The 22,971-nt window shown below is 34.8% G+C and overlaps 2 protein-coding genes across 4 annotated transcripts in view; one reads left to right on the forward strand and one right to left on the reverse strand.

The window, feature by feature from the left end:
- LOC143446068 (uncharacterized) overlaps window positions 1-10,904 on the forward strand; it is a 38,203-nt gene extending 27,299 nt beyond the window's left edge. For 2 of the 3 annotated variants that reach the window (XM_076945533.1, XM_076945535.1), the window contains exons 22-34: window positions 2,223-2,291; window positions 3,339-3,566; window positions 4,760-4,922; window positions 6,229-6,428; window positions 6,960-7,101; window positions 7,924-8,002; window positions 8,091-8,259; window positions 8,390-8,469; window positions 8,746-8,875; window positions 9,005-9,091; window positions 9,297-9,378; window positions 10,089-10,279; window positions 10,513-10,904. In XM_076945533.1, the coding sequence (XP_076801648.1) occupies window positions 2,223-2,291; window positions 3,339-3,566; window positions 4,760-4,922; window positions 6,229-6,428; window positions 6,960-7,101; window positions 7,924-8,002; window positions 8,091-8,259; window positions 8,390-8,469; window positions 8,746-8,875; window positions 9,005-9,091; window positions 9,297-9,378; window positions 10,089-10,279; window positions 10,513-10,640 (1,748 nt within the window). In that variant the 3' untranslated portion in view covers window positions 10,641-10,904. The remainder of the gene's footprint in view (window positions 1-2,222; window positions 2,292-3,338; window positions 3,567-4,759; window positions 4,923-6,228; window positions 6,429-6,959; window positions 7,102-7,923; window positions 8,003-8,090; window positions 8,260-8,389; window positions 8,470-8,745; window positions 8,876-9,004; window positions 9,092-9,296; window positions 9,379-10,088; window positions 10,280-10,512) is intronic. The other variant, XM_076945534.1, reaches the window with a different exon arrangement.
- Window positions 10,905-13,364: 2,460 nt separating this feature from the next.
- On the reverse strand, window positions 13,365-15,387 carry LOC143444891 (zinc finger BED domain-containing protein 4-like). The gene has a single exon (XM_076943685.1). The coding sequence runs from the start codon at window positions 15,385-15,387 to the stop codon at window positions 13,441-13,443; it is 1,947 nt and encodes a 648-aa protein (XP_076799800.1). The 3' UTR covers window positions 13,365-13,440.
- Between the last annotated feature and the right edge of the window lie 7,584 nt (window positions 15,388-22,971).

Genomic DNA, 22,971 nt, shown 5'->3' on the forward strand with positions numbered 1-22,971 from the left:
GTTTGGGCTGCTGCTTGAGTTTTATAACAAAAATATCATCTAAAAGAAGAAGCTGTATCAATGATCCAGACATATTTTGTTACATATGCGAAAGCTATGTTCCATCTGTTCAACGGCAGAAAATAGCACCTTTTGTCAAAAATGTCTATTAAGTCTATTTCGGTGTGAAATAAGGCGACCAAGACAAACCATGGACGCCGCACATGTGTGTCGTAATTGAGGCAGTGGAGCATTGGAAAACAAAAAATCTTTAGCATATGGTGTTCCAATAGTTTGAAGAGAGTCGAATGGACATGGAAAAAATGTTACTTTTGCTCAACTGTAGTTGTTAGATTCAATGTTAAAAATAAGCATAACATTTAATACCCTAACTTGCCTTGTGCAATATGACTGATTCTTTATGGGCCAGTTTTCTCAATTCCGTTACCTCCAAGAGTTTTAGAAACAGTTGAAGAAGATTCTCTCAGTGAAGAGTCTTTGTCTAAAGAATGTTCAGATTAATATGAGTGTAATAATGATCAGCAGCCAAAGTTCAATCAAGCAGAACTAATGACCCTGTCAGATATCTAAATTTGCCAAAAGAGTCTGCTCTTATTCTTGGTTCCACATTGAAAGCAAAACGTATGCTCAGCACTGATACCACTTTTTCTTTGTATAAGCATAGTGAGAGTGAACACACGTTTCTTCACATCCAAACTTTCTTTAATCTGTAAATGTTCAAGGTCTTATAGAGAAATTGAGATCAATGTATAATCCCAGTGACTGGCGCCTCTTTATTGATGCATCAGAGTTAAGCCTGAAAGCTGTTTTATTATACAATGGAAATAAATTTGCTTCTATCCCTTTAGCTCATTCGACTTGCATGAAGGAGTCTTATAAAGCTTTTGCTTTTGTAGTAAGAATATAGCATTCATACATGGAAGATTTGCATTGATTTTAAAGTCCTGAATATGCTACTGAGTCAACAACCTGGATTTAGAAAATCTCTTGTTTTATGTGTGAATGGGACAGCAGAGACAGGAGTAATCATTGGATTAAACGTGAATGGCCGTTGATGGAGTATCTTACACCAGGCTATAAAAATGTTTTACAAATGCTCTTGTTAACAGATCTAATGTGATACTTCCACCATTATATATTAAACTGGGCCTCATGAAACTATTCGTAAAAGCTCTCAACAAAGAAGGTGCCTGTTTTAAATACATTCGGGAAAAATTCCCTCACTTGAGTGCCGAAAAAGTTGAAGAGGGTGTATTTGTTGGACCTCAAATCAGAAAACTTACCAAAGACCCCCAATTTCTTATTACCATGATGGATATGGAAAAAAGCATGGGTGTTTTTTACAGAAGTTGTATCAAAATTTCTTGGAAATACTACAGATCCTGACTGCCAAAATATTGTGGAAAACCTGTTGGTTTGTTTTCAAGCACTTGGTTGTCTGATGAGTTTGAAGTTAATTTTCTACATGCACGTTTAGATAATTTTTCGAAATCATTCGTTGACATGAGTGAGGAACATGGTGAACATTTCCGCCAGGACATCAAAACCATCGCTATTTGGCTTAATACAAGCGTCTTTGAGTAATATTGCAAAACAGAGTGACGCTATGAATGAATTCTGACTGCAAAATCGGAATCAGCATAGTCATATTAGGTAAACTCATTTAACTGTTTGAAAAAAATAATGAGAAAGTTGAAAAATATCACCTAGTGTAATGGTTATGTTGCTCAGCAGGTAGTTGGATAAGAGGACTTGAGCAAAGTTAGCAGATTTGAATTCGCGCGAATATTAAAATATATTTTTCTTATTTTCACGAAACCGAATCTTTCAAATTTGGCATATCCCTACTTCAGACCATAAAAAATTAGTAGTTTTGGGTGTTTAGTGCACATTAATTTGGTTTATATTGCAATGCCCAAGGTGCAGATAGTCAAATCATAAACATGATTTTACGTCATTAAGGAAGAACTAACCCAGGTCGTTATCTTTTAGATATAATTTGTCTGAATAACACTGCAATTTGGCTTAAGTAAAAAAGTGTTGATAATACATATCTTCTAATGCAATTGTTAAAGCTTATTGTTGAACCAGTTTTATATGTTCATTTATTCTTGAAAATTCTTGAAATACTAGTTAAGCATCTTGAAGCAAAAGTTTTATCTTTTCTTGTTCAAAACTGCTTGAAGAGTGCTGGTGATCAGAAACCTACATTTTGTTTTTAGTAAGCACGTCTTCCATTACACCGCAAGTTACCACTGGACATCCAACCACGACAACCATCTCCAGCCAAAGTAAGTAACGGTAAAAATAACAAAAACCTAAATAGATTTTCCCAATACTTAAGTAATCCAAACTGTTCCGCTGGTATCCGATAAAAAATAGAAATCGTATATTAGATATAAAGCTGTTTGTATTAGTCTGCTTCAACTTGATCCTGCTGCTGATTCTTACAAAGCCGTATCGAGATTTGGAAAGACAACTTGGACACTGTCTAACCAGTCTTGATTATTCATACCAATGACCCGTGAGCCGTCAGGCTACATAAAGATCCTGTTGATCTGACTCCAAAACGGTGGTGTGCTTGTCTCAACTATAACATGCACAGACAGACGTCACTGACAAAAACTAAATGAAAAACCTGAATTGAAGGGAATAAATGCAATAACATTGTTTAATTGTTGTTATTGCAGTGTTGTCACTTGTGCTTATCGCAGATGTTTTTAATATGGTAGTAATTACAAAAACTGCAAAAGAAATCAAACCATGCAACACAAACTATGGGTGGGTTGGTCTGAAAGAACAAGTGCCCAATAGTTTGATTCTGTGACTGTTAATAGTAACCGCCACAATTTTGTTCAGTTGCTCTGGTGAACAGTTTCCTATTCAATAAACACAAAAAATTTAGGAAAAAACACATACAAAATGCACCCTTCGGACAAGGCACAAAAACACATTTGGTAACTGAAGCTTGAGCTGTGAGAAATCATTGTCGAGTTTAAGTCATGCTATGAGCTGCTCAGTTTGTAGATAAGTATTTATTTGCCATACCACACTTTTTGATTTAACGGTTATAACAAGAAACTATCATACTTTAACCAGTAAAAGTTGTAGCAGTGACAGATTCCTGGCAATGGCCATACTTTATCAATAAAAATTGTTTAGAGACAATATACAAAGCCTACGCTTTTCTCAAACGTAGTCGCAGCTGAGTGATTTTGTTATTTTACCAAAGTTTATGTTCTACTGTTAACACAACCCGAATAATTTTCTGAGGTTAAAGATTAAATTGGCATTATCTAGGATTGAATCATGTCCCTTTTTGACACATGTTTTTTCAGATTTGACAAATTGCCAAAAGTCATATGCAGAAGTTGAAGAAATGCATGCAAATAATCCTGAAATTCAGGATGGACCTATATACCCAAGTTGCTTACCTGATGGTTCATTTGCACCACGCCAGTGTAATATGTTTGTAGTTGTATGTTGGTGTGTAAATACAACAAATGGAGATCTTATCATTGGAACGACAACACTTCCAGGAAAAGGCCTTGAGTTGAATTGCGACAGTAGGTTCTAATCAAGTGTTTAGTTACTGGTTATCGTAACAATCTTATTTTGAAGTAATCAGAGGTGGACAGTACCGTGATACTATAGGACCAAATTACTTTTTCAAGATATTTTGGTTGGTCTCAGTACTTTTCAACTTTTACCATTTGCTGTTTTTTTTTAAATCAAATCTCAATAGATTCGAAGCAAATTTTTGTATTTTTTCTGAATCTTAGGAACCGGTTTTATTTTATGATTGACGGTTTTCATTAACACGTGCAGGAGATGTCGTTGTCGACTGTTATTTCACATTCCAATGCTATGCGCTGGGTGCGTAAATCATAAAAAATGAAATCGTTCATCATGTCAACTTGCTTAAACCATTATAATTTGTGAGCATATCGCAAAGGAAAAACAAGGGTTTTCAAACACAGCACTGAGGGTGCTTAATTTTTAAACTTTTGTGCTATTTTAGAATAGGATCGAAATTCTGGATCCGGAATAAACTATTCTAGAAAATTGAATTATTTTGTATTATACTTCTCTGGTTAGGCCATATATGTTTTGTCCTAGAGTAACCTGCAGCTGGGCCTGAACTGGGGCAAAAATTGCACTTGGAACAGCATCCTTTACACAAAAAGTACCGAAGTACGTTTTTGAAACAGTACGGAATACTGGGACTGTCGACACATTTTTTACCAATAGCTGTTATCAACGGTACTTTCAAAGTACCGGCTGCCCACCTCTGGAAGTAATTTAGATATTTAATGGCTTATATTTACAATATTATACATCAATATTAATTTGATGTGTAATATGAATTCAGAAAGATTGGTTTTGTTTTATATGCATCAAACATTGCTTATCTGATAGAAAATATAATAAAAAGATAGAAAAATCACAACTTTATTAAAGTTTATCAATAACCTTTTTTCTTTGTACTAATCAATCACTTATAATAGAATATGATGGCTGAACCATGTTAACCCAAGTTTATAGCAAAATAAAAACAAGATATAAATTGGCACTCTGAAGGTTAACTTTATTTCGTAGTATACCTGAAGAAGCAAGCTTATGTTTGCAAAATCTCATGTAGAAAAATAATAAATGAAGTTAACCTTGAGAAGACCAATTTATATCTTGTTCTTATAATAGCATGTTAGACATGTAATAATCTATTCTTGCAAAGTAATTTACTGTTGCTTTGTCATAGATATATCATTGTTTCCTACTTGTGGAGGAAATTTTACTGATGGATTTGGCGTAATTGAATCACCTAACTATCCATCACCCTATACTACCTTATGGCCGTGCATTTACAATATTGTCCGTGTTGATAAAAAGCAATATGTTGAAATTACTATCACTGATATGCAGTAAGTGCTTGTTGGGAATATGTTAATATGTTGAGTACATACAGTGTCTTTATTAATCAGAAAAAGTTGAAATTAATAAACTATTTCGTGGTGTGAAGTGGGTTACTAAAGTAGATTTCTTTTTTTGTACTTAACAAAAAGATGATATTGATACCTGCAATTTATTTTTAAACTCAGTTGAATACAAACAAATTCAAACAACTGCATACAATATCAAAAAAGTTATATGAATTCAAATGAATGTAAATACATTTACCTGAACAATTTTTATTTTCATTATCATTTATTTTTGCTCTTTTGCTTACGGCCAGGTGATCATGTATGATATGGAAGATGTTTTTTAAAAACTGCCAAAACTAAAATAGATTTCTTATGTTGCTCAACTTGTAGGCCTACCTGTATTTTTGAGCACCATTACATTAGTGGGTGAAGTTTTTCTGAAAATTACAACTAATTTTGTTTCAATTTTGATTTTTATTTACACTTTTTTCATGCTATTTTATCATGGGTGGACAGGGCTGTTATTTCAGTCATGTTACACCAAGTTTTCACTTGTCCATCAACCACAGTTGTAAGTGAAAACTTGAACATATATAGACACAATTCCTTTCCACCAAACATACGACAACAAGCTTTCACTACAACTTCATGTAAACATTTGTTTCAATAAACCAAATGTGAAAAATCATGAATCAGTGATGTGTATTACTGTAATGTCAATTATGCACATTATGTTGAAATGAAAATTAAAGCATTTTTAGCTGTTAAATACGCAGGTAGATTTTTTTATATTTATATCTGTTTGTTTTGTATTTTTACTACAAATAGTGGTTGGTATAAAAAGTTAAGTAAATACCGGAATCCTGCTAGAAACAAAGTGATTTTTGTAGCATTCTGTAATGTTAGTTAAGGGAATTTAGTTTAGTTAGTTTAAACAGGTTATGATTATACGGTCATAAACAAAAGGTAAAAATTGAAAATAAATCCAAAAGTGAAAATTATTTAATTTTAACTACAGTTAGAATATAATTTAACAGGTAACTAACTTCATCTGTAAGAAAGTAACTAGGTAACCTGTAACTAACTTGACCTTTTCAATAAGTAATAAACAATTAAGAATAACCAACTTCATTCACAGTTATTTAAGGAATAATTAATAAAGTAACAGTAACAATACCAATCCCTTTTCACACTAGTTTGTCGGTTACCATATTGTATATTCAGCTATATGTGCTTAAGTCCTCCTTTAGTTCAATCGTATTCGATAATACAGCTCAATGTGTATTTTAAAACTATCTATTTTTAGGTTGGCTCCACAAAGCATAAATGGACAATGTCTGGCAGATCGTGTTGTTTTTGCAAATGAGCATGGTTTTTCGTACTCCTTGTGTGGCCAGACTTTTCCAACTACTCCGTTATTGTTTGGTTTTGATGTGTCAATTCAGCTTGTTCCTGTAAATCAGATAGGACTTTATAAAGGCTTTTCGCTAGGTTACAGCCTAAAACGTGAGTCAGTCTTATATCTGTTACATTTTTACACACTACTTGTGATTTCTTTAACAGAATTGTACAGAAAGATAAAGAAATAGTATTTTAGTGATGACAACCTTAACAGTAATTAAATAAGAGTCAAAGAGTTGTGGGGCGAAGCAAAGTATAGTATAAACCTATTTCTCATTGCGGCACAGCACGCATTGAATATTGCCAGCCATGTTATTACCAACTGAAACGTTTATGTGATATAAAAATTTTTATGGCTACTCATATCTTGTCAAAAAAGGGTCACCTTTACACTGTAGATCAAAAATTGTTCCAATTAATGATTTATGTCTGTGGTTAGCAAACTATGACTAAATCTTACCCAACAAAAAATTTTTTCACTTAAACGGATTGTAGTGATGAAATGTAAGGTGCTACCGCTTAGGCCATATTTTTCAAAATGTTAAATTTTATTGAACTGATCTTTTTCCAACTAACATTGCCTTTGTGTATAGATATTAGATACCAGTAACCATTGCTATTTGTGCTTTATTTCAGGTTGTGAAATCTCTAATCAAGAATTTTCTCATGAAGCTTTGGCCTGTGATAGGACCTGTGACAACCTGAATCCTGTTTGTACCAGAAACTTGGTTGAAAGATGTATTTGTCCTGAAGAGTACCCTATTCTTTTCAATGAACGGTATAGTAGTATTTAAATTTTAAGTATATAATTTGTTTCAAGACATACTTTTTAGTTTGATTAATTTGAGATTGTGCATTAACTGCTTTAAAAGTTTTGTACTCTTTAACTAATCACATATTCAAACAAAACACAAAAACATGTAAAATTCTGTCTCAAAACGATTCTAAATTTTACATAAAGTTTATTAGGTTGTGTAAGATTACCACTACAGTACAAACTGTACTTACACAAAGAATTTCTATTGTATTTAATGTGGTGTTGTCTATTTTTGTGACAACACATTTAGATTGAGGGCACACTAAGTACAGCATTAGTTCATTTACATGTGAGATCAATCCTGATCGATGTTCCTGGTATAGGAAATGCTTTCCCCATGTTCAGTAGATTTCACCATCAATTTCCAATTTTAGATAACTTACAAAACAAATATAAAAAAATTGTTTATAGAAAAAAGTAGCCAGTTAAACACAATATCTGGAGCTTGATTAAAACTTTTACTGACATTAATTTTTCTTAATCTAAAGTTGTAAATTTTAATACATTATCATACAGTAGACACGTATCTGCTAATAGAAATGTTTGTATTAAATGTTTTTCTGGTTATAACAAGAGATTTTCTTGACTTGGTATGGAATAGATGTATAACTGTATATTGCACAATCTGGAGCAGCATACACAGATAACCATAAGGACTTTCGCTATCCCACATTGTGTGATACATTAATTTTTCATCTTGTATTAGCAAGCTATGTTGGTGAAATGGAGTGTCTCACTCACTCTTTCTGTAACCATTTATAATTGTTTGCTTTAATTTTCCAGTTGCATAGAAGAAAACCAATGCCCTGAACTAACAACTGTAATGGAAAGCACAACCGCTCAACCATCTACTGTTAATAATGTTAGTTTACATTAACAAGTACAGCGTATTAAATTTTTATTATAAGCAGAAAAAACTTAACTCATTTTTTATATTATTACCTTTTTAGATTAGGACTGCACCAACGACAGGTTATCACTCAAAAACTATGATGCCACACTTTGAAAATAGTTATGGTAGTAAACTACCAGAAGCTGTGGTTTCAACTGCTTCAACTCTGTTGCCAACACTTTCTTCAGCAATACTAACTTCATCTCAGGCAGCAACTAGTGATTCATGTAAGCAAATCTAAAATGTTGGTTTCAGGAGATCAATGCTTGCATTGAAAATGATTTAAAAACTTTACATTTCGATTAAACTGTTCTTTACATTTAAAAATGAAACCTGTTTTGGTGGTTTTACTATTAGCAGCTCACTTGGAATTACCAGAAGTTACTGTTCTTGACATCGATACTGAAACAATATGTGTTAAAATTAAACATACAACTGTAAGTAAGCAAGCCGGGCTTTTCTTCATTTTCTTGAAAGATTTGTATATGTTGCCTCTATTTAAAAAAAACTATTGTTACTAGTTGTTTTCTTGTGTTATTCCTTTTGAATTACACAAAGTATTTTCCTCTTGTAGACTAAGGTGTTTTCAATATTTTGTTAATTTGTTTGAATAATGTTTGTCTAGATATATGACATTTTCATCAGAAATTAATTACTACTGACATTGAATAAAGCAATATTTTTTAACGTTTAAAATGGTTGAATTTTTGCAGCGGGCAGACTCGTACTTGGTAACAGCTGATTTAATTGAGGTTTCATCTGAAGTAGGAATATCTGACACTTTTCAGGATGTTGTCCCTACCACACCTTACACTTATGCATGTTTCTTTGATTTAGTGCCATGTGAGATTTTTTTTATGTACTAATTTATCACTTAGCCTATATTCCAAGGATTTAATATAATATTGCCATACTTGCATAGATAATTGGTATCAACACTTACAGTTAATTGGGTTTTACAATATGTGTTAGCTGGGATGTATTCAACGTCAGTACAAGCCAAGATTGGAAAAGAATTTATAAAGACTGCCAAAGTTAATATGAATTTCACTAAGCCTGGTATGTTATTCAAGTTGTTAACCTTCTTTGCAACATCTAAAGCATTAATGTTTCAAGAAAATAAGAATGTAAATCTTTAAATTATTGTAGAGTATAGTATTTTGAAGGGGTCTTCCTTTTCTATATAACTTGTATGAATAAATTTGATACAGGCTAATGATTAAGAACTATAGCAATGTCTGAGTGTCATGTAAATATGCATTAGGAGTAGTTTCAACTCCAATGCCGCCAGTATATGAACAAACTGAGTCGATAAAGCAGTGGAAAGATTCATATAATCAATGGAGGTAAAATATAAATTTAGCCGGTTTTAGCAGTATTACTGATTATTTTCAAGGCGCCGTATACGCTTCTAAAAAGGCCTAATTTCTTTTTTTATTTTATTATAAAGTCAAATTACTAAAAATGCAATAAATCGAAAAATCCTTGAGGGCATGGGGCTCCCTGAAAGTTTGTATGTCACTTTAGTATGCCTTAGGATATTATTCCATGATATCCTAATGAAATGACATATCTCTAACTCTTGCAATAGAATGTTAAAGTCAAGACTGCAATTATGGGCCAGTCATAAAAGTCATATTTCATCAATTTTCACCTATAATTTTGGCTAATCTAAATATGCGACCTGGAAGTTTTTAAGTTTTGTCGTTTGCTAGGATAATTCCCGCACTGAAAAACAACACAGCAATACCAGCCTCTGATTGGACTAACACACTCTTTTAACCATTACGTAGAACGTCCAACAAAGGCATGGAAATTGCAAAATTTCAGCATAAACGGTTTTTTAAGTTGTTAGGAGACTTGCACTCACTTTCAAAACTAGTTGTTCATTTTAACGTAGTCCTTGCAAACTTTCTGCTATGCATCATAATTTGTTGTAAATTAGGTTGTAACAACTATTATACTTGTTTACTTCGCGTAAGTGATAAAAATTTTAAGTTTTCCTTAAACGTTTTTCTTCGCTGTATATAACATTATAGACACTTACACATTATAGAAATCAAACATTGAACCAGTGGTATCCTACATTCTCTACATACGTTAAAGCAGTTAGTTCTCAGCTGAAAGTAGAACCAGACCCATCAAAGTGCCTTATTCCCGTCAGGCCTTCGTGTGGAGTGAAGCCGAAAACTTTTGTTGATTTTAACGGCTGTTTGTTTTTTATTTGTGAATCTCCATCCAAGCAAGGTATGTATAAAAATTGCGTTATGTGTTGTGGTGAGATTGAGCTGGAAAAATTTTGTTGACCCAGCCCATTTGCTATATGTCTATAAGTTACATCCACTGCGGTTGTTAAAAAAACTCCAGGATTCAGGGAACTGGTTATTAAAGTCGTTTAAATTACACTGCTGCATTTTTCATGTTATTAATGCTAAACAAAAGTGTTATTGTTCGTGTTAACGTGTGTTTTGTATTTCTAGGTATAATAACCCAAAAGGATGTCCTTGCATGGCAAAAAGAATACGCAATTTTCAACAATTATTTAATGCCATTATGGCGAAAGCTTTTGAATGCATACTCTCAAACAGTTCAGCAAGAACTTCCTTAAAATGTTTTTATGTTGTGAAAATATACTTGCATTCCATGGTCAACTGCTGGCATGTTTCCATATCACCCATAATTAACTATTGTAAAAACACGTAACGCACTCGTGAAACCTATTTTTTTGCAAAGATATGTAGTATAGTGTTTGTCGTATACCTTGACTTTTTCTGGGGTTCCCCAATGTCGCAGTCTTGCAATACTTAACGCTGCAGACTAAGCCATTTTAACTTTTAATCTTCGAATAAAGCAATGTCAGCAGACAACGGTGGACGGTGTCTTGTAGGTTATTAGATTTTTTTCTATGACGGTTTCACTTTCATATTTTCTAACCCAGGCCTTCCCAAGCTGGGGGAGAAGAATTTTAGGGTTGCAAATAGTACAACAATTTCACATTAAGTAGCTTAGGGTGACCAATCGTCATATATTTCAATGTGATATGACTGCTATATATTTGAATGTATGACATATATTGGCATAAAATGTTATATATTTCAAGACACTTAATTAAAGAGATCTGGCCAATTTGTGAAGGAAAGAGTGCAAAGAGGTTGCAGACTTTAGCAAATTAATCCCCGGGCAATCCGCTTTTTTGAAAGAAAAGCAAATTTTTATGCATTCTACGCTGTTCTAGTAAGCCCATGCTATATTTCTTGCGCTTTCAATTTTTTGCGATAATCTTTACACTGCGTCCATTGACAATGACTTCTGTTCTGCACCAAAGCATCCCATTAATTCTGATACATACCCGACTTTTACAAAATATTATTTATTGATTTGAAGTGAAGTTAGTCACCCTAAAGTACTGCAGTTATTGAAACCAAAACATAACATTCACATACCTACTTTAACATTGCTATTGTGTGATATCGTGATTTCCTGATTTTGAATATAGACTACCTGATAGTAATCTCAAACCAACGGAATGCGTGTAGAAATAAGCTGTGAGAAATAAAGGTCTCTTCCTTCATGCGTGTGACCCAGTTAAAAGTGTTTTATTTGCTTCTTCACCAACGATTTTTGATTGAAACATTTTTTTCAATAATATGTGGTGGTTAAGCAATTATGTAAATATGTTTTTTGAGAAAAGCTTATTTCAAATCCCCGAGCACCTGCCACTTGATACCTGTTATTTATCACGTCGCACAGTTCAACTCCTCATGTAGCCTATAGCCCTATACACTATAAAAGCTTGCGCTTTTATCTGTGAATGGTAAAATAGAGATCGCTGACCGGATCTACGTCGGACTCGGTGAAAACGAACTCTTGTAAAACTGGTATAGAATGGTAGTTTTCAAGAAGCGACTCGCTTAATAATCTTGTGTTAAAACGTGTACATAATTTCAAATAAACGCCTGCATTTGTAAGCATATACGTTGCAATCTATAGCCAACTGACAACCACAATGTTAGAGTAGTCTAACAGCACGCAAGAACTATAGACTTTGGTTTTTACCAGGTTAATCTAGTGAGGAGAAACCATTTGCGCCCCAACAACTTTTTCAGATTTACGTCAGTTCAAGGATAAAAATAAGTAAATAACCATATCATATATGCTCGAGTGTTGTGTAAGTAGTGGTGCACAACGGAAATAGAAGCAGTTGTTGCTTAGCCTAAATTGTTTATATGCTCTGGACAACCCATGCGCATTGGAAATATTTTGATAAAAATGTAAAGTATTCTTAGTTGCGAATCAATCATTAGTTTGAATTACCAGCTTAATTTCAGTGGCGTATTGGAGGCGGATCGCCGTTCTCGCAAATTTTATGACCACGAATTGCGATCCATTACTTTGCTTCATTTTATCCCCACTTATGTGTACATTTGGAATAAACTTTTGGATGCAATACCATACCTGCTTGACAGCGAACCTGGAACCCCCACTTTTTTTAGGAATACACTACTGCTTGACCTATCAATAGTTATTAGACCTATAAATTCTTTGTTGGGCTCTTCATTTTTCTTCTGTTATAAGTTATATCTGAACAAATAAAAATCGAATTATCTCTTTTAAAAGGGCACAGGAAGAAACTGGTCTCGTGACCTTGTTGCGAAATATTGTGTTATCTGATTAACCAATCAGATGTAGCCAACACATAAATTTAGTCTACATAACGGTTACGTTCATAAGTAATCTAACATTTCAGAAGTTTATGTTAAAACTACGTTCATTGCTGTGTAGAACGTCATAATCCAGCAAGGAGATAATGTATCATCTCTGCAAGTATTGAACTACTTTCTGCAAGACTCACTGTAGAGCAGAGTTGGATCAATTACTTTATTTCAGTTCAATTACAATTACTCCCTTACATGTTTCAATTACATTACAATTACAATTACTCCGTGCTAAAAATATCAAATTACAATTACAATTATAATTACTGTTAAACATGTAATTGATTAATCATAAATTCAACTTCGGTAGAGAGGTGCTCTTTGAAAACCGTAGCGACGTAATTAGCAACAATCACAAACTATTCATGTTTCATTCATGATACGTAGAATTCCCTTTAATTAAAAAAAACTCGAACGTTTTCGAATATTTCAACTATTCCTAATCATGAGTACTGAAAAATACAAACACAGAAAAAATTTTTAAGCGACTGTTAACAACCAAAAGTTTGAGCGACTGGCAACGACTAACAACGAATAGGCTACAACCACTACAAGACAGGCAATGAAATGTAATCAAACGAATACACAAAGCTGATAGCGGTAAAGCGCCAGCGATAAGATGTGTAAAATTAAAATAAATGCAAAAGGAAAGAAGCTCCTGATAACTACAAATTACAAAATTTTGGTTCTCATTTACATTTTCACTTGCTCAAAAACTGTTGGATTGCATTTGATGAACATTAGGGTGCGAAAAGTTTCTGGCCCCAGTAAATTTCTTCTTGCCGTATAAAAGTTACCCGCAATTGAAAATATTCTTTCTGACGGGGCTGATGTTGCTGTTAGTCCCAAATAATCCTTGGCTAAACTAGAAAGCGTGGGAAGCTCTTCTGACTTCTTCTTCCAATACATTAGTGGGTCTTCATCGAAATGCATGGTTTCTACCCCCAAATAGCTGTCGACTTCACTTATTGAATTTCTCGGTCTTTTCTTTTTTAAGCCTTCTGCCATAAAGTTAAATAGCTTTGGCTTTTTTGCAGGGTTTTCATCCTCTGTGCTACAACTCTCTTCGTCATCCTTGCCAAGTCTACTTGCCACATGAGTTTTTAGCAAACGTATTGCTTCTTTTTCAACGTCATCTTCAATCCAGCTGTTTTTAACTCGTGGATCAAGAAGAGATGCAATTCTGTTGTCCGGAAAATTTATATATGGCAACAACCTTTTAGAAACAGAGTCTTTAAGATTAGCTGCCAGTTTCTGGCAATAGTGGAGATTTGAGTTTTTTAGTAGTTCCATTGCTTTCAGTAAGCCAAGCACTACCGGACAAATGCAAGAGGATGTTACAATATTTTCTCCTTCAATTTGCTGCATTGCTTCCTTGAAAGGCAGTAGCACACTCACGAGCTCACTCAATGCCAAATAATCTTGATTTGTTATTTTTTCCCGTGACTGGATCAAGGTGAGAGCCGCGTTAACTTCTTCGTGATCCTTTAAGACACTTTGCAACATAACAAGCTGCGAATTCCATCTTGTCACATTCTGTGCTCTTAACGTTATTTTTTTACGTTGCAAATAAGAGGTAGCATTTACAGATTTTCTTACTGAATTTACAATTTTGGCCACCTTTCCCAGCTGCTTCCCAACGTAAGACTTAGCAAACTCCGAATGTTGCAGACAATCCTTAATACAAAGTTGTTGTGTATGAGCAAAACAGCTTACTCTTTCTGGTAAGTAAGTGAGAAGAGCATGTAAATCAGCACCCTCCTCGGACATTTCTTGTTCAGGATCAGGATTCAACTGTTTCTCATTGTCCTCATTGATTTCTTCACCAGTTTTATGCAGTGTGAACTCAGGAAGGGAAACCTGAAATGCTTTTATCATGGAGGAAGCATTGTCTGACACAACCTTTTTTACTTTTGTTGTAAGTCTAAACTTTTCTATTACGTTGTCATAAGCCTCAGCAATATTTTCAGCTGTATGCCGTCCTAAAAATGAGTCCACTACCAGGACAAAGCTGCGTAGCTTCCATTCTGCATCAACAAAATGCATAGTGATGCCCAAGAAACTTGTCATGTTGCGGTTAGTCCAGAGATCAATTGTCAAGTAAACATTTGACAAACGTGCAATTTCACATCTCATCTCTTCTTCCATTTGCTGAATAACCGTTGGTATAAGGGAATTTCTAAATGTGGAGCGGCTTGGTATTACATATCTTGGTTCAGCAGTCAACAACAGATTTCTGAATGTTTGACTATCTACAATACTTAATGGTAACTGATCACAAGCTATTGATTTGAGTAGAGCTTTTGTTAATGCTTTTTGAGTGGCATCATATGAAGCAAATCGCTGGGAAGAAGAAGTTTGAAAAAATGACTTAATAGGTGGTTGACTCTGATCTACCTTTGTCTTCTTCGTGTTTTCCTGGTGTTTTCTTTTGAGGTTTCTATATTTAGGATAAAGATTGGGAGAACATCTCTTCAAATGCGTGATCAAGTTTGATGAAGCCTTGGTTGAATACTTGAATTTCTTTTTGCAATTGTTGCAGCAAGCCTCAGTACTGGTCAAAGATTTAAAAAACTCTGACAGTGGCGTAGGAAAGGGTTCAGCACAGGTTTCGGAAGAGTTTATTTGCTGTTCATCCATTTTTGAAATATTAAGATTTAGACTATATTGTAATTTACTAAGTTTTCTGTTGCTGCTGAAGTATGGGAAGTAGTTTAGCATGGCTGAATTATCTAGTTAACGAGGCACGCATAGCACACCTATGTAGTTAGGCTTAATTATTTTATGTTGTGCTTGTCAGGTCTCAATAACAATGTAATTGAAATTGTAATTAGGCAAAAATTTTATCAAATTACAATTACAATTATAATTACACAAAATAAAAATGCTTCAATTACAATTACAATTACAATTACTTGAAAAATGTAATTAATTACATTCAGCTCAATTACAAATTACAATTGATCCAACTCTGCTGTAGAGTCGGCTCAGTGATATTACGTCATTTTAATGATAGGGAGAGAAGAACGCATCAAGATATGTTTGCAAAACACAGTCTAAATCTTGCACAATTAAATCACATACACATCTGACCTCACTTCTATGGTTAGCGCAATAAACCGTGGGTATCAATAACAAGAATACATGATGTCAATTTGAATTCGGCCAAACTGAAAAACGAGAAGCAGCATTTCAAGTTGAACCAAAAAGATAACGAGGCTGAACTAGCGTTATTACACCCTCGAGATAAAAGGTATTGGCGAGAAACTTTCACTCCAGTAGTGTAACAGCGTCAAACCCCACTCAAAATCGTCGTATATTACTTTACCAACCATTTTCGGCAAGTAGTAACGCAATTAGGTCGTGAAGACCACAAAATCATACTAGTTACAAATCTGCAAACTTTGAAAATCATCACTGTTTTAAGGAAGCCGCGCTTTTAAGAATATATTTTTACCACAGGAGGTTATGACTATCCCGCATTCAAGTTCAGAAAATCATGCGCATGGTAACAATCCTATCAAGAACATTTCGTGCGACCAAGGTTTACAAATTTTTATTATTTGGCATAGAAAGCTCGTTCAAGTAAACTTTTATAATCCGTAATCTGTACCGACGTTATCATAACTCAGGGCAAGGCAGGCAGGTGTGGGGGTGGAGGCTAAGGAATGATGTTTTGGATTGACATAAAGCCAAAGGCTTTGATGGTTCGTTTAGTATTCCTTATGTCTATTTACTTTTTGACTCAGTTGCGTACAGCCATCTCTTCTAGTTTATTTAAGTCAACACAACGTTCACAAAGTCCAAATTATATACAGTATATAAAATGGATGTAAACAGAAAGTTAATGTTGCATCTCTTCTAGTTTATTTAAGTCAACACAACGTTCACAAAGTCCAAGTTATATACAGTATATAAAATGAATGTAAACAGGAAGTTAATGTTGCATCCTATGCGTAAATCTGCGATTAAAGAAGACAGGCCTAAAAAGAAATCTCGGAAGTATAACGACAGTTATTTAGATTTTGGGTTCACATTTATCTTGCAAAATAGGGAGGAAAAACCACAGTGTGTCGTTAGCAGCAAGGTATTGGCCAGTGAGAGCATGTTACCTAATAAGCTTAAACGTTACTTAACATCATCACATCCGCAATTTGTAAATAAACCCAGGGATATTTTAGCTCGAAAATTAAATGAGCTAAAGGGCAAGTATCTTCCATTTCAAAATTTACGCAGCTACCATCAAAGGCTTTATGTTTATTAGCATCCTACCAAGTTGAGCACAGAATTGCTAAGTGTAAAAGGCCTCACACCATTGCTGAGGAACTAATACTGCCCGCTGCAATCGATCTTGTAAGTACGATGATAGGAGGAGCCGCCGAAAAGTTGGTACCGCTATCTAATGATACCATTTGTCTATGGATAGGTGACATGGCGGAGGACATCCAAGACCAACTGATTAATGAAATGAAGTAGCTGCAATTAGATGAGGAAAATGATGGCAGTCCAGATGCATACCCGATTTGTTATGTTCGGTTGGTTGATTTCTCTAAGCAAAACTTGGTAGAAGAGCTACTAATTTGCACGCCTATTGAACTTGGATGCCGAGGAATTGATCTTTTCCATATAATCAACAATTGTATTTCAGCAAACAACTTAGATTGGGAAAAGTGTGTCAGCATATGCACAGATGGTACCAAAGCTATGTAAGGCAGCTGTTGTGAACTGCTAAGTCTAATTGAAGAACGTGCAAAGTGCAAACATAGCAAAGTGGACGCATTGTATGATTCATCGCGAGGCGTTAGTTGTTCGAGAACTGAGTCCTGAACTTGGCAACACAGTTGAATTAATTACCAAATTTATTAATTTCATAACACGTCCATTGAAGTCAAGAGTTTTTGAAAAACTTTGTGCAGAGATGAATGCAGAGCATCAAAGTTTGCTGTTTTATTCTTCGTCCAGGTGACTTTCGCATGGAAAATCCCTTGAACGAGTCTATAAACTGCTGTATGAGCTTCAAGCTTTTTTGCAAGAAGAAAATAATCAACTTTCTGATTGCCTAGCTCAGAAAGAATTTTCATTAAAATTGGCTTACTTGTGTGATATCTTCGCTAAATTGAATAAGCTGAATATTTCTATGCAAGGGCCGGATAAAAATATGCTTGACGTTTCAGATAAAATTGGAGCGTTCATCTTGTAGGGTTGTAAAATAAGAACTAGGTGACATATTTTTAAATTTTTTTTTATCTCGTAAAAGAATTCATATGCAACTCACCTAAGAGACAACTTTTACAATCCAATGGTCAGTTCTTCGTAGCTAGAACGCGTATAATTTAAAAAAGAATCAAAGTGGGTCGACAATTTCCATTGTGAAGTATAGGCGATAGAAAGAATCTTGCCACCCAAAAAGATGGCGGCGGTAACTCAGCCGTCTTTGTGGAAAGACGATGTGGCAAACGTGTCTGGAAGTTCCCAGTACTTTACTTTCTTGTCCAATTTAGTTGAGAAGAAAAGTATGATGCTGCCTTCAGATTTACGAAGCGTATTTTTGCAACATTTATCCAAACTCGAGTCGAAATTTACAAAGTCCTTTCCAGAAAATTTATCAAGCTATGAATGGATTCGAGATCCTTTTGTCCAACCTACCCTATCGCCTTTTACTGAACAAGAAAAAGAAGATTAAATTGACCGAACCTATGATAATTCACTGAAAAGGAAGTTTAATTCTGCAAATCTGATAAATTTTTGCATCTCATTGAATGACGAATATCCAGCTTTGGCGAAAAAAGCACTACGAATGATTATAATTATCCTTTTTGCTACATCGTATTTATGCAAAGCAGGATTTTCTGCCATGGCCGTGGTTAAAACCAAACATCGACCATGAATAAATGTTGAGAGTGAAATGCGAGTGGCAATTTCACGAATTCTCCCAAGTTTCGATAAACATTGCGAAAGCAAGCAAGCCCAAACATCACACTAAATGACATTCTTTTTTATTCATATTTCATTTTTTGTTGTATCATATTTCTTTCTTTTTTCTTTTTTTGTTGTATCAATAAATACAACTTTGATAATTAATAAGCATCTTTATAAGATTCTCACCGCTGGTGTGTCGCAAGTCCAGCAAACTTTTCCAAAGGCGTCGCAACGAAAAAAGTTTGAGAATCACTAGAAAACACAGAAATGATTACAAACACGCCAATTATATAAATTATTACAATTCACTATTACAATCGCCATACAAGCATCCCACTTCTTGTGGTGGTCTTTGATCCTCTCTAATCTAATCATTTTTATTCTTTCAGTTTTTCAACACTACTTGCCATCTATTCACTTAGCCATATACAACGTTTACATTATATTTGGCCTTATTAATAGTAAAACTGGCAATAAGAAGTAAGCAGTTTGTTTGTCTTTTAAAATCCAAGTCAAAATTGTCGAGGAAAAAGTCGATTGTTCAGCGGACAACGTATTGCATGATAAAAGAGAAAGAAAAAAGCATAATTATGTGCGTCATTCAATACATGCAGTCATGAATCATTTTGATTACATCATCACACAGAATGCTTTTTTCTATACTATTTTTTTTATTTAAGATGTCTATAGTTTAGCAAGCTTTCACCGTTATTTTTATCATTTCTTTCACTCGGACCAAGCATAACTTAGGTGCATGATAGTCTTGGTTGTCTGGCAATCTTCATTGAACTAAAACACCATTTACAAGTCTAGCAAATAGGCTAGGCCTAGGCATAATGCTACCGCTAGCCTACATTTCATACTAAGAGCAACTGAAAGACTGTGGTCAACACTGATGTGAGAAAGGTATGGGGATATTTTAGTCATGAAAAGTGGGGGTTTGGGTCGATGGAATGGAGATTAGTTTTAGATTAATAGGCCTAGACCCTTGCGGAGTTACTGTCTGGGTGGCAAGATTTTTTCTATCTCCTACGGCTACTTAACAAATGAAATTGTCGATCTGCTTTTGAATCTTTTTTAAATTACAAGCGTTCAAGCCTTTTGATTGTAAAGATTGTGTTCAGGTGAGTTGTATATGAATTCCTTTACGCAATAAAAGAAAAATTTTGAAATTAGGCTATGTTGTGTAGTTTCTATATTAACGCAATGGTTTAAATCCTACGCACTTGTAGGATCTAAACCACTGGTAAATCCTACGCATTAGTTCGATATGAAGTCACGTTAAGTGGTCAGCGTAGCATGCAACCTAAAATGTGTAAGAGTTTGCATGTTATCTGTGGACGTTTAAATGTAATAATTCGGTTTGTATTTATTTCTATTTGATTATTATAAACTTTGCTTGGCATACCGATCAAATTTAGCCTGTGTAACACGCCGCAAATTACACGCAAACTCATATGCATTTTATTTCGCCTTCGCTGACCACATATCGGACAAGTCCAGTGTGTACGATAAACACTGTAAAACAAGAACTAGGTAAAATATTTTTAAATTTTTTTATCTCGTAAAAGAATTCATATGCAATTCACCTGAACGAAATTTTACAATCCAATAGCCAGAACGCTTGTAATTTAAAAAAGAATCAAAGCGGGTTGACAATTTCCATTGTGAAGTGTAGGTGATAGAAAAAATCTTGCCACCCAAAAAGATGGCGGCGGTAACTCAGAAAGGGTCTATTTTGTAGGTGTAAGTAGCCTACTTGACTTCCTCACTTTCACAGTATTAGTGTTGTCCCCAGTGTTTGCGTATGGAAAAAAAGCGTTGTGAACCAAATAAGTCCAGTTCACAATGTAACTATCTGTTGTGAAGAGGGTCAAAAAACTACTTGTACACCGCAGTCTTTAAAATTTACTGTCTGATGCACAAAAAACTTACATTCCATACTGGCCGGAGGCCGATAGTGGAAAGTGTGGCAACTGCACGCACGGGATTCACCAACATGCACGCTGAATATTTTACTCGTCATGCTTATTTTTAATAATTAAACAAAGAAAAATGAGTGTTTTGAACGCCAATTTATTATAAAAAAACAAGAATTGATGCATCAATGCACGCCAAAATTTGCGTGTTTGTACGCACGATTTCTCGTCGAAAGTTGCGGTACTTTCCAGTGGAGCCGGAGGTACATAGTAAAACCCAGGTCTGTCGGAAGTTCTTTAAAAACTATCCTAGCTTTGTTTATTTTTGGAATTCTCTTTGTAATTACAAAAACTGTTGCAATAAAAGACGAAGTGACTATTTCACCGACTTCCATCTACCGAAGTTACTGAATCACAATATGGTGACTGGCAGATTTTTGCTCATAGGTTTATAATTCTCGCTTTAGATGTGGAGAAGATAGCAATGCGGGGATGTAGCGGTAAACGATAGGGCTCGTAAGCTGGAGGTTTCGGGTTCGAATCTTGCTAATGTTTGACTTTTTTTATTCAGATTTATTTTGATCTAATTTAGTCATGAGAGGTGAGAGTTTGGATCGGAGGGGATTAGTTTCATATTAATTAAGGCTTCGGAACAAAAACGTGATTTTAAGTTGAAAATTTAGCGTTAATTTCAATTCGCTGCCTAGCTTAGGAATTTATTCATGAAAAGCGAGAGTTTGGTTCAAAGAGTTTTAGGTTAATTTACACTTTGGAAAATTAGTACATCGTTTTAAGATGAAAATTAGCATACTGGTACATTTCAATCCACTGACTATCATAATTGTTGTTAGCTGTTCGTATTTTGCTAGTTTGGTAAACAGTGGCAAATAAAATGTCTACTTCTCCGGTCGCCGTTGACTGAAGTAAAAAAAAATGTGAATTGCGTAACCAGTTAGCCATTTGCCGAAGTAGCTTCTTCCAAACTTAGTAATTGGCAGCCGATGAAGTAGACGCTGCCATACCAGCATAATACAACAAAACGTTTTATTTGCCAGTTCGCCGTAAAATTAACCAGTTATGATACTGAATTACTAAATCTCCGAAATCCAGATCTGGGCAAGTTCATATTACTGATTGCATTAAGCACAAACAATAGCCTGGCGAGCTTTGAGATTCGTTTTTTCAGTTTTCAATACTGGCTGATCCTGCATTCCGATTTCAAAAAAAGAGATGAAGACACTGTGCTCTTTTTTGTCCAACAAAGTGAATTTGCAGTCGCTATGATTGAGACGTGCATTAGCTTTGTGTCACGCAGAGATCTCACCGAGTTTACGTTGCTTGACCGTTGCTCATGCCGAAGATCTTCAGCATAACTAACAAGACCAAATGGTTATCCGTTTCTCCCTTGTTTAGACGAAAAAGAGTGCAACTTGTCCTTTTTTTGAAATCGCAGTTGGCATAACGTCTTTGACGTATATGTAATGTACACCAAACTGACCCTCGGTGACGCATTGCATGGAATGCACCCTAGCATCCAAGTCGTCACAGGCAAAATAACACACCTTTTGACCTGTTTGAAAGGTCTGCATGATACACCGGAGATCTCCAGCATAACAAAGAAGCAAATATCGTTACGCCGCTGGCGTAAATATCAACTAAGCCAATAGTTGATAGCCTATCAATAGCCTTTCTGGCATGACATCACAAAATCATGTCACAAGAAACAAGCATACGAAAGTTGCAAGTGCAAATCATGGAGCCAACAGCTTTCCGATCGGCTTCATTAAATAAACTAAAAATTATGTTGGGCCTTGTTGCAGTGGAAAATAATTAGAATTTTAATATTGGCGTGGCATAAAACATAGAATTTAACTTTTTTGGTATAAATCTCCCTTTGCTAAAAAGCAAGCTTTTCATACTGGCCTTGAATGCGCCACTGAAGCTCATGAAAAGCCGCAATGAGTGTGCCTATGCCAAACCCTGCAGTCTGGGTATTGTCCATTTGTATTTTGTGGCAGCTGCAAACCCGAGATAAATTTTAATTACACTTTTTCCACGCTTGACTTTAAAAAAGCCTAATTTCATAGCCAATGAAACAGCCATTTACTGTAGCAGTTTGAATTTACTTTCTCATTTAAGAGAATCAATTGAGATTTATGGTATATACTTTGATGCTGCATAGACTTTGCATTTGTGGTGCCGTATTTGTTAATTCTGGTTGTGGCAAACGAGACGTTACACTATATCCTCTCTTTTGAAAAGCATGGTCACCAGCATTTTGCTGTTGAAAGGATTCCTGGCTGTATGTGTCAAGTTGATAAAAATGGCTGAATGATTATGATGAGATAAAGAGGAGTGGTTATGATGAGAGAGAAGTTGAGTGTTT

This window comes from Clavelina lepadiformis, chromosome 2 (genome assembly GCF_947623445.1).
Source record: "Clavelina lepadiformis chromosome 2, kaClaLepa1.1, whole genome shotgun sequence".
In the NCBI taxonomy this organism is placed as follows: Eukaryota; Metazoa; Chordata; class Ascidiacea; order Aplousobranchia; family Clavelinidae; genus Clavelina; species Clavelina lepadiformis.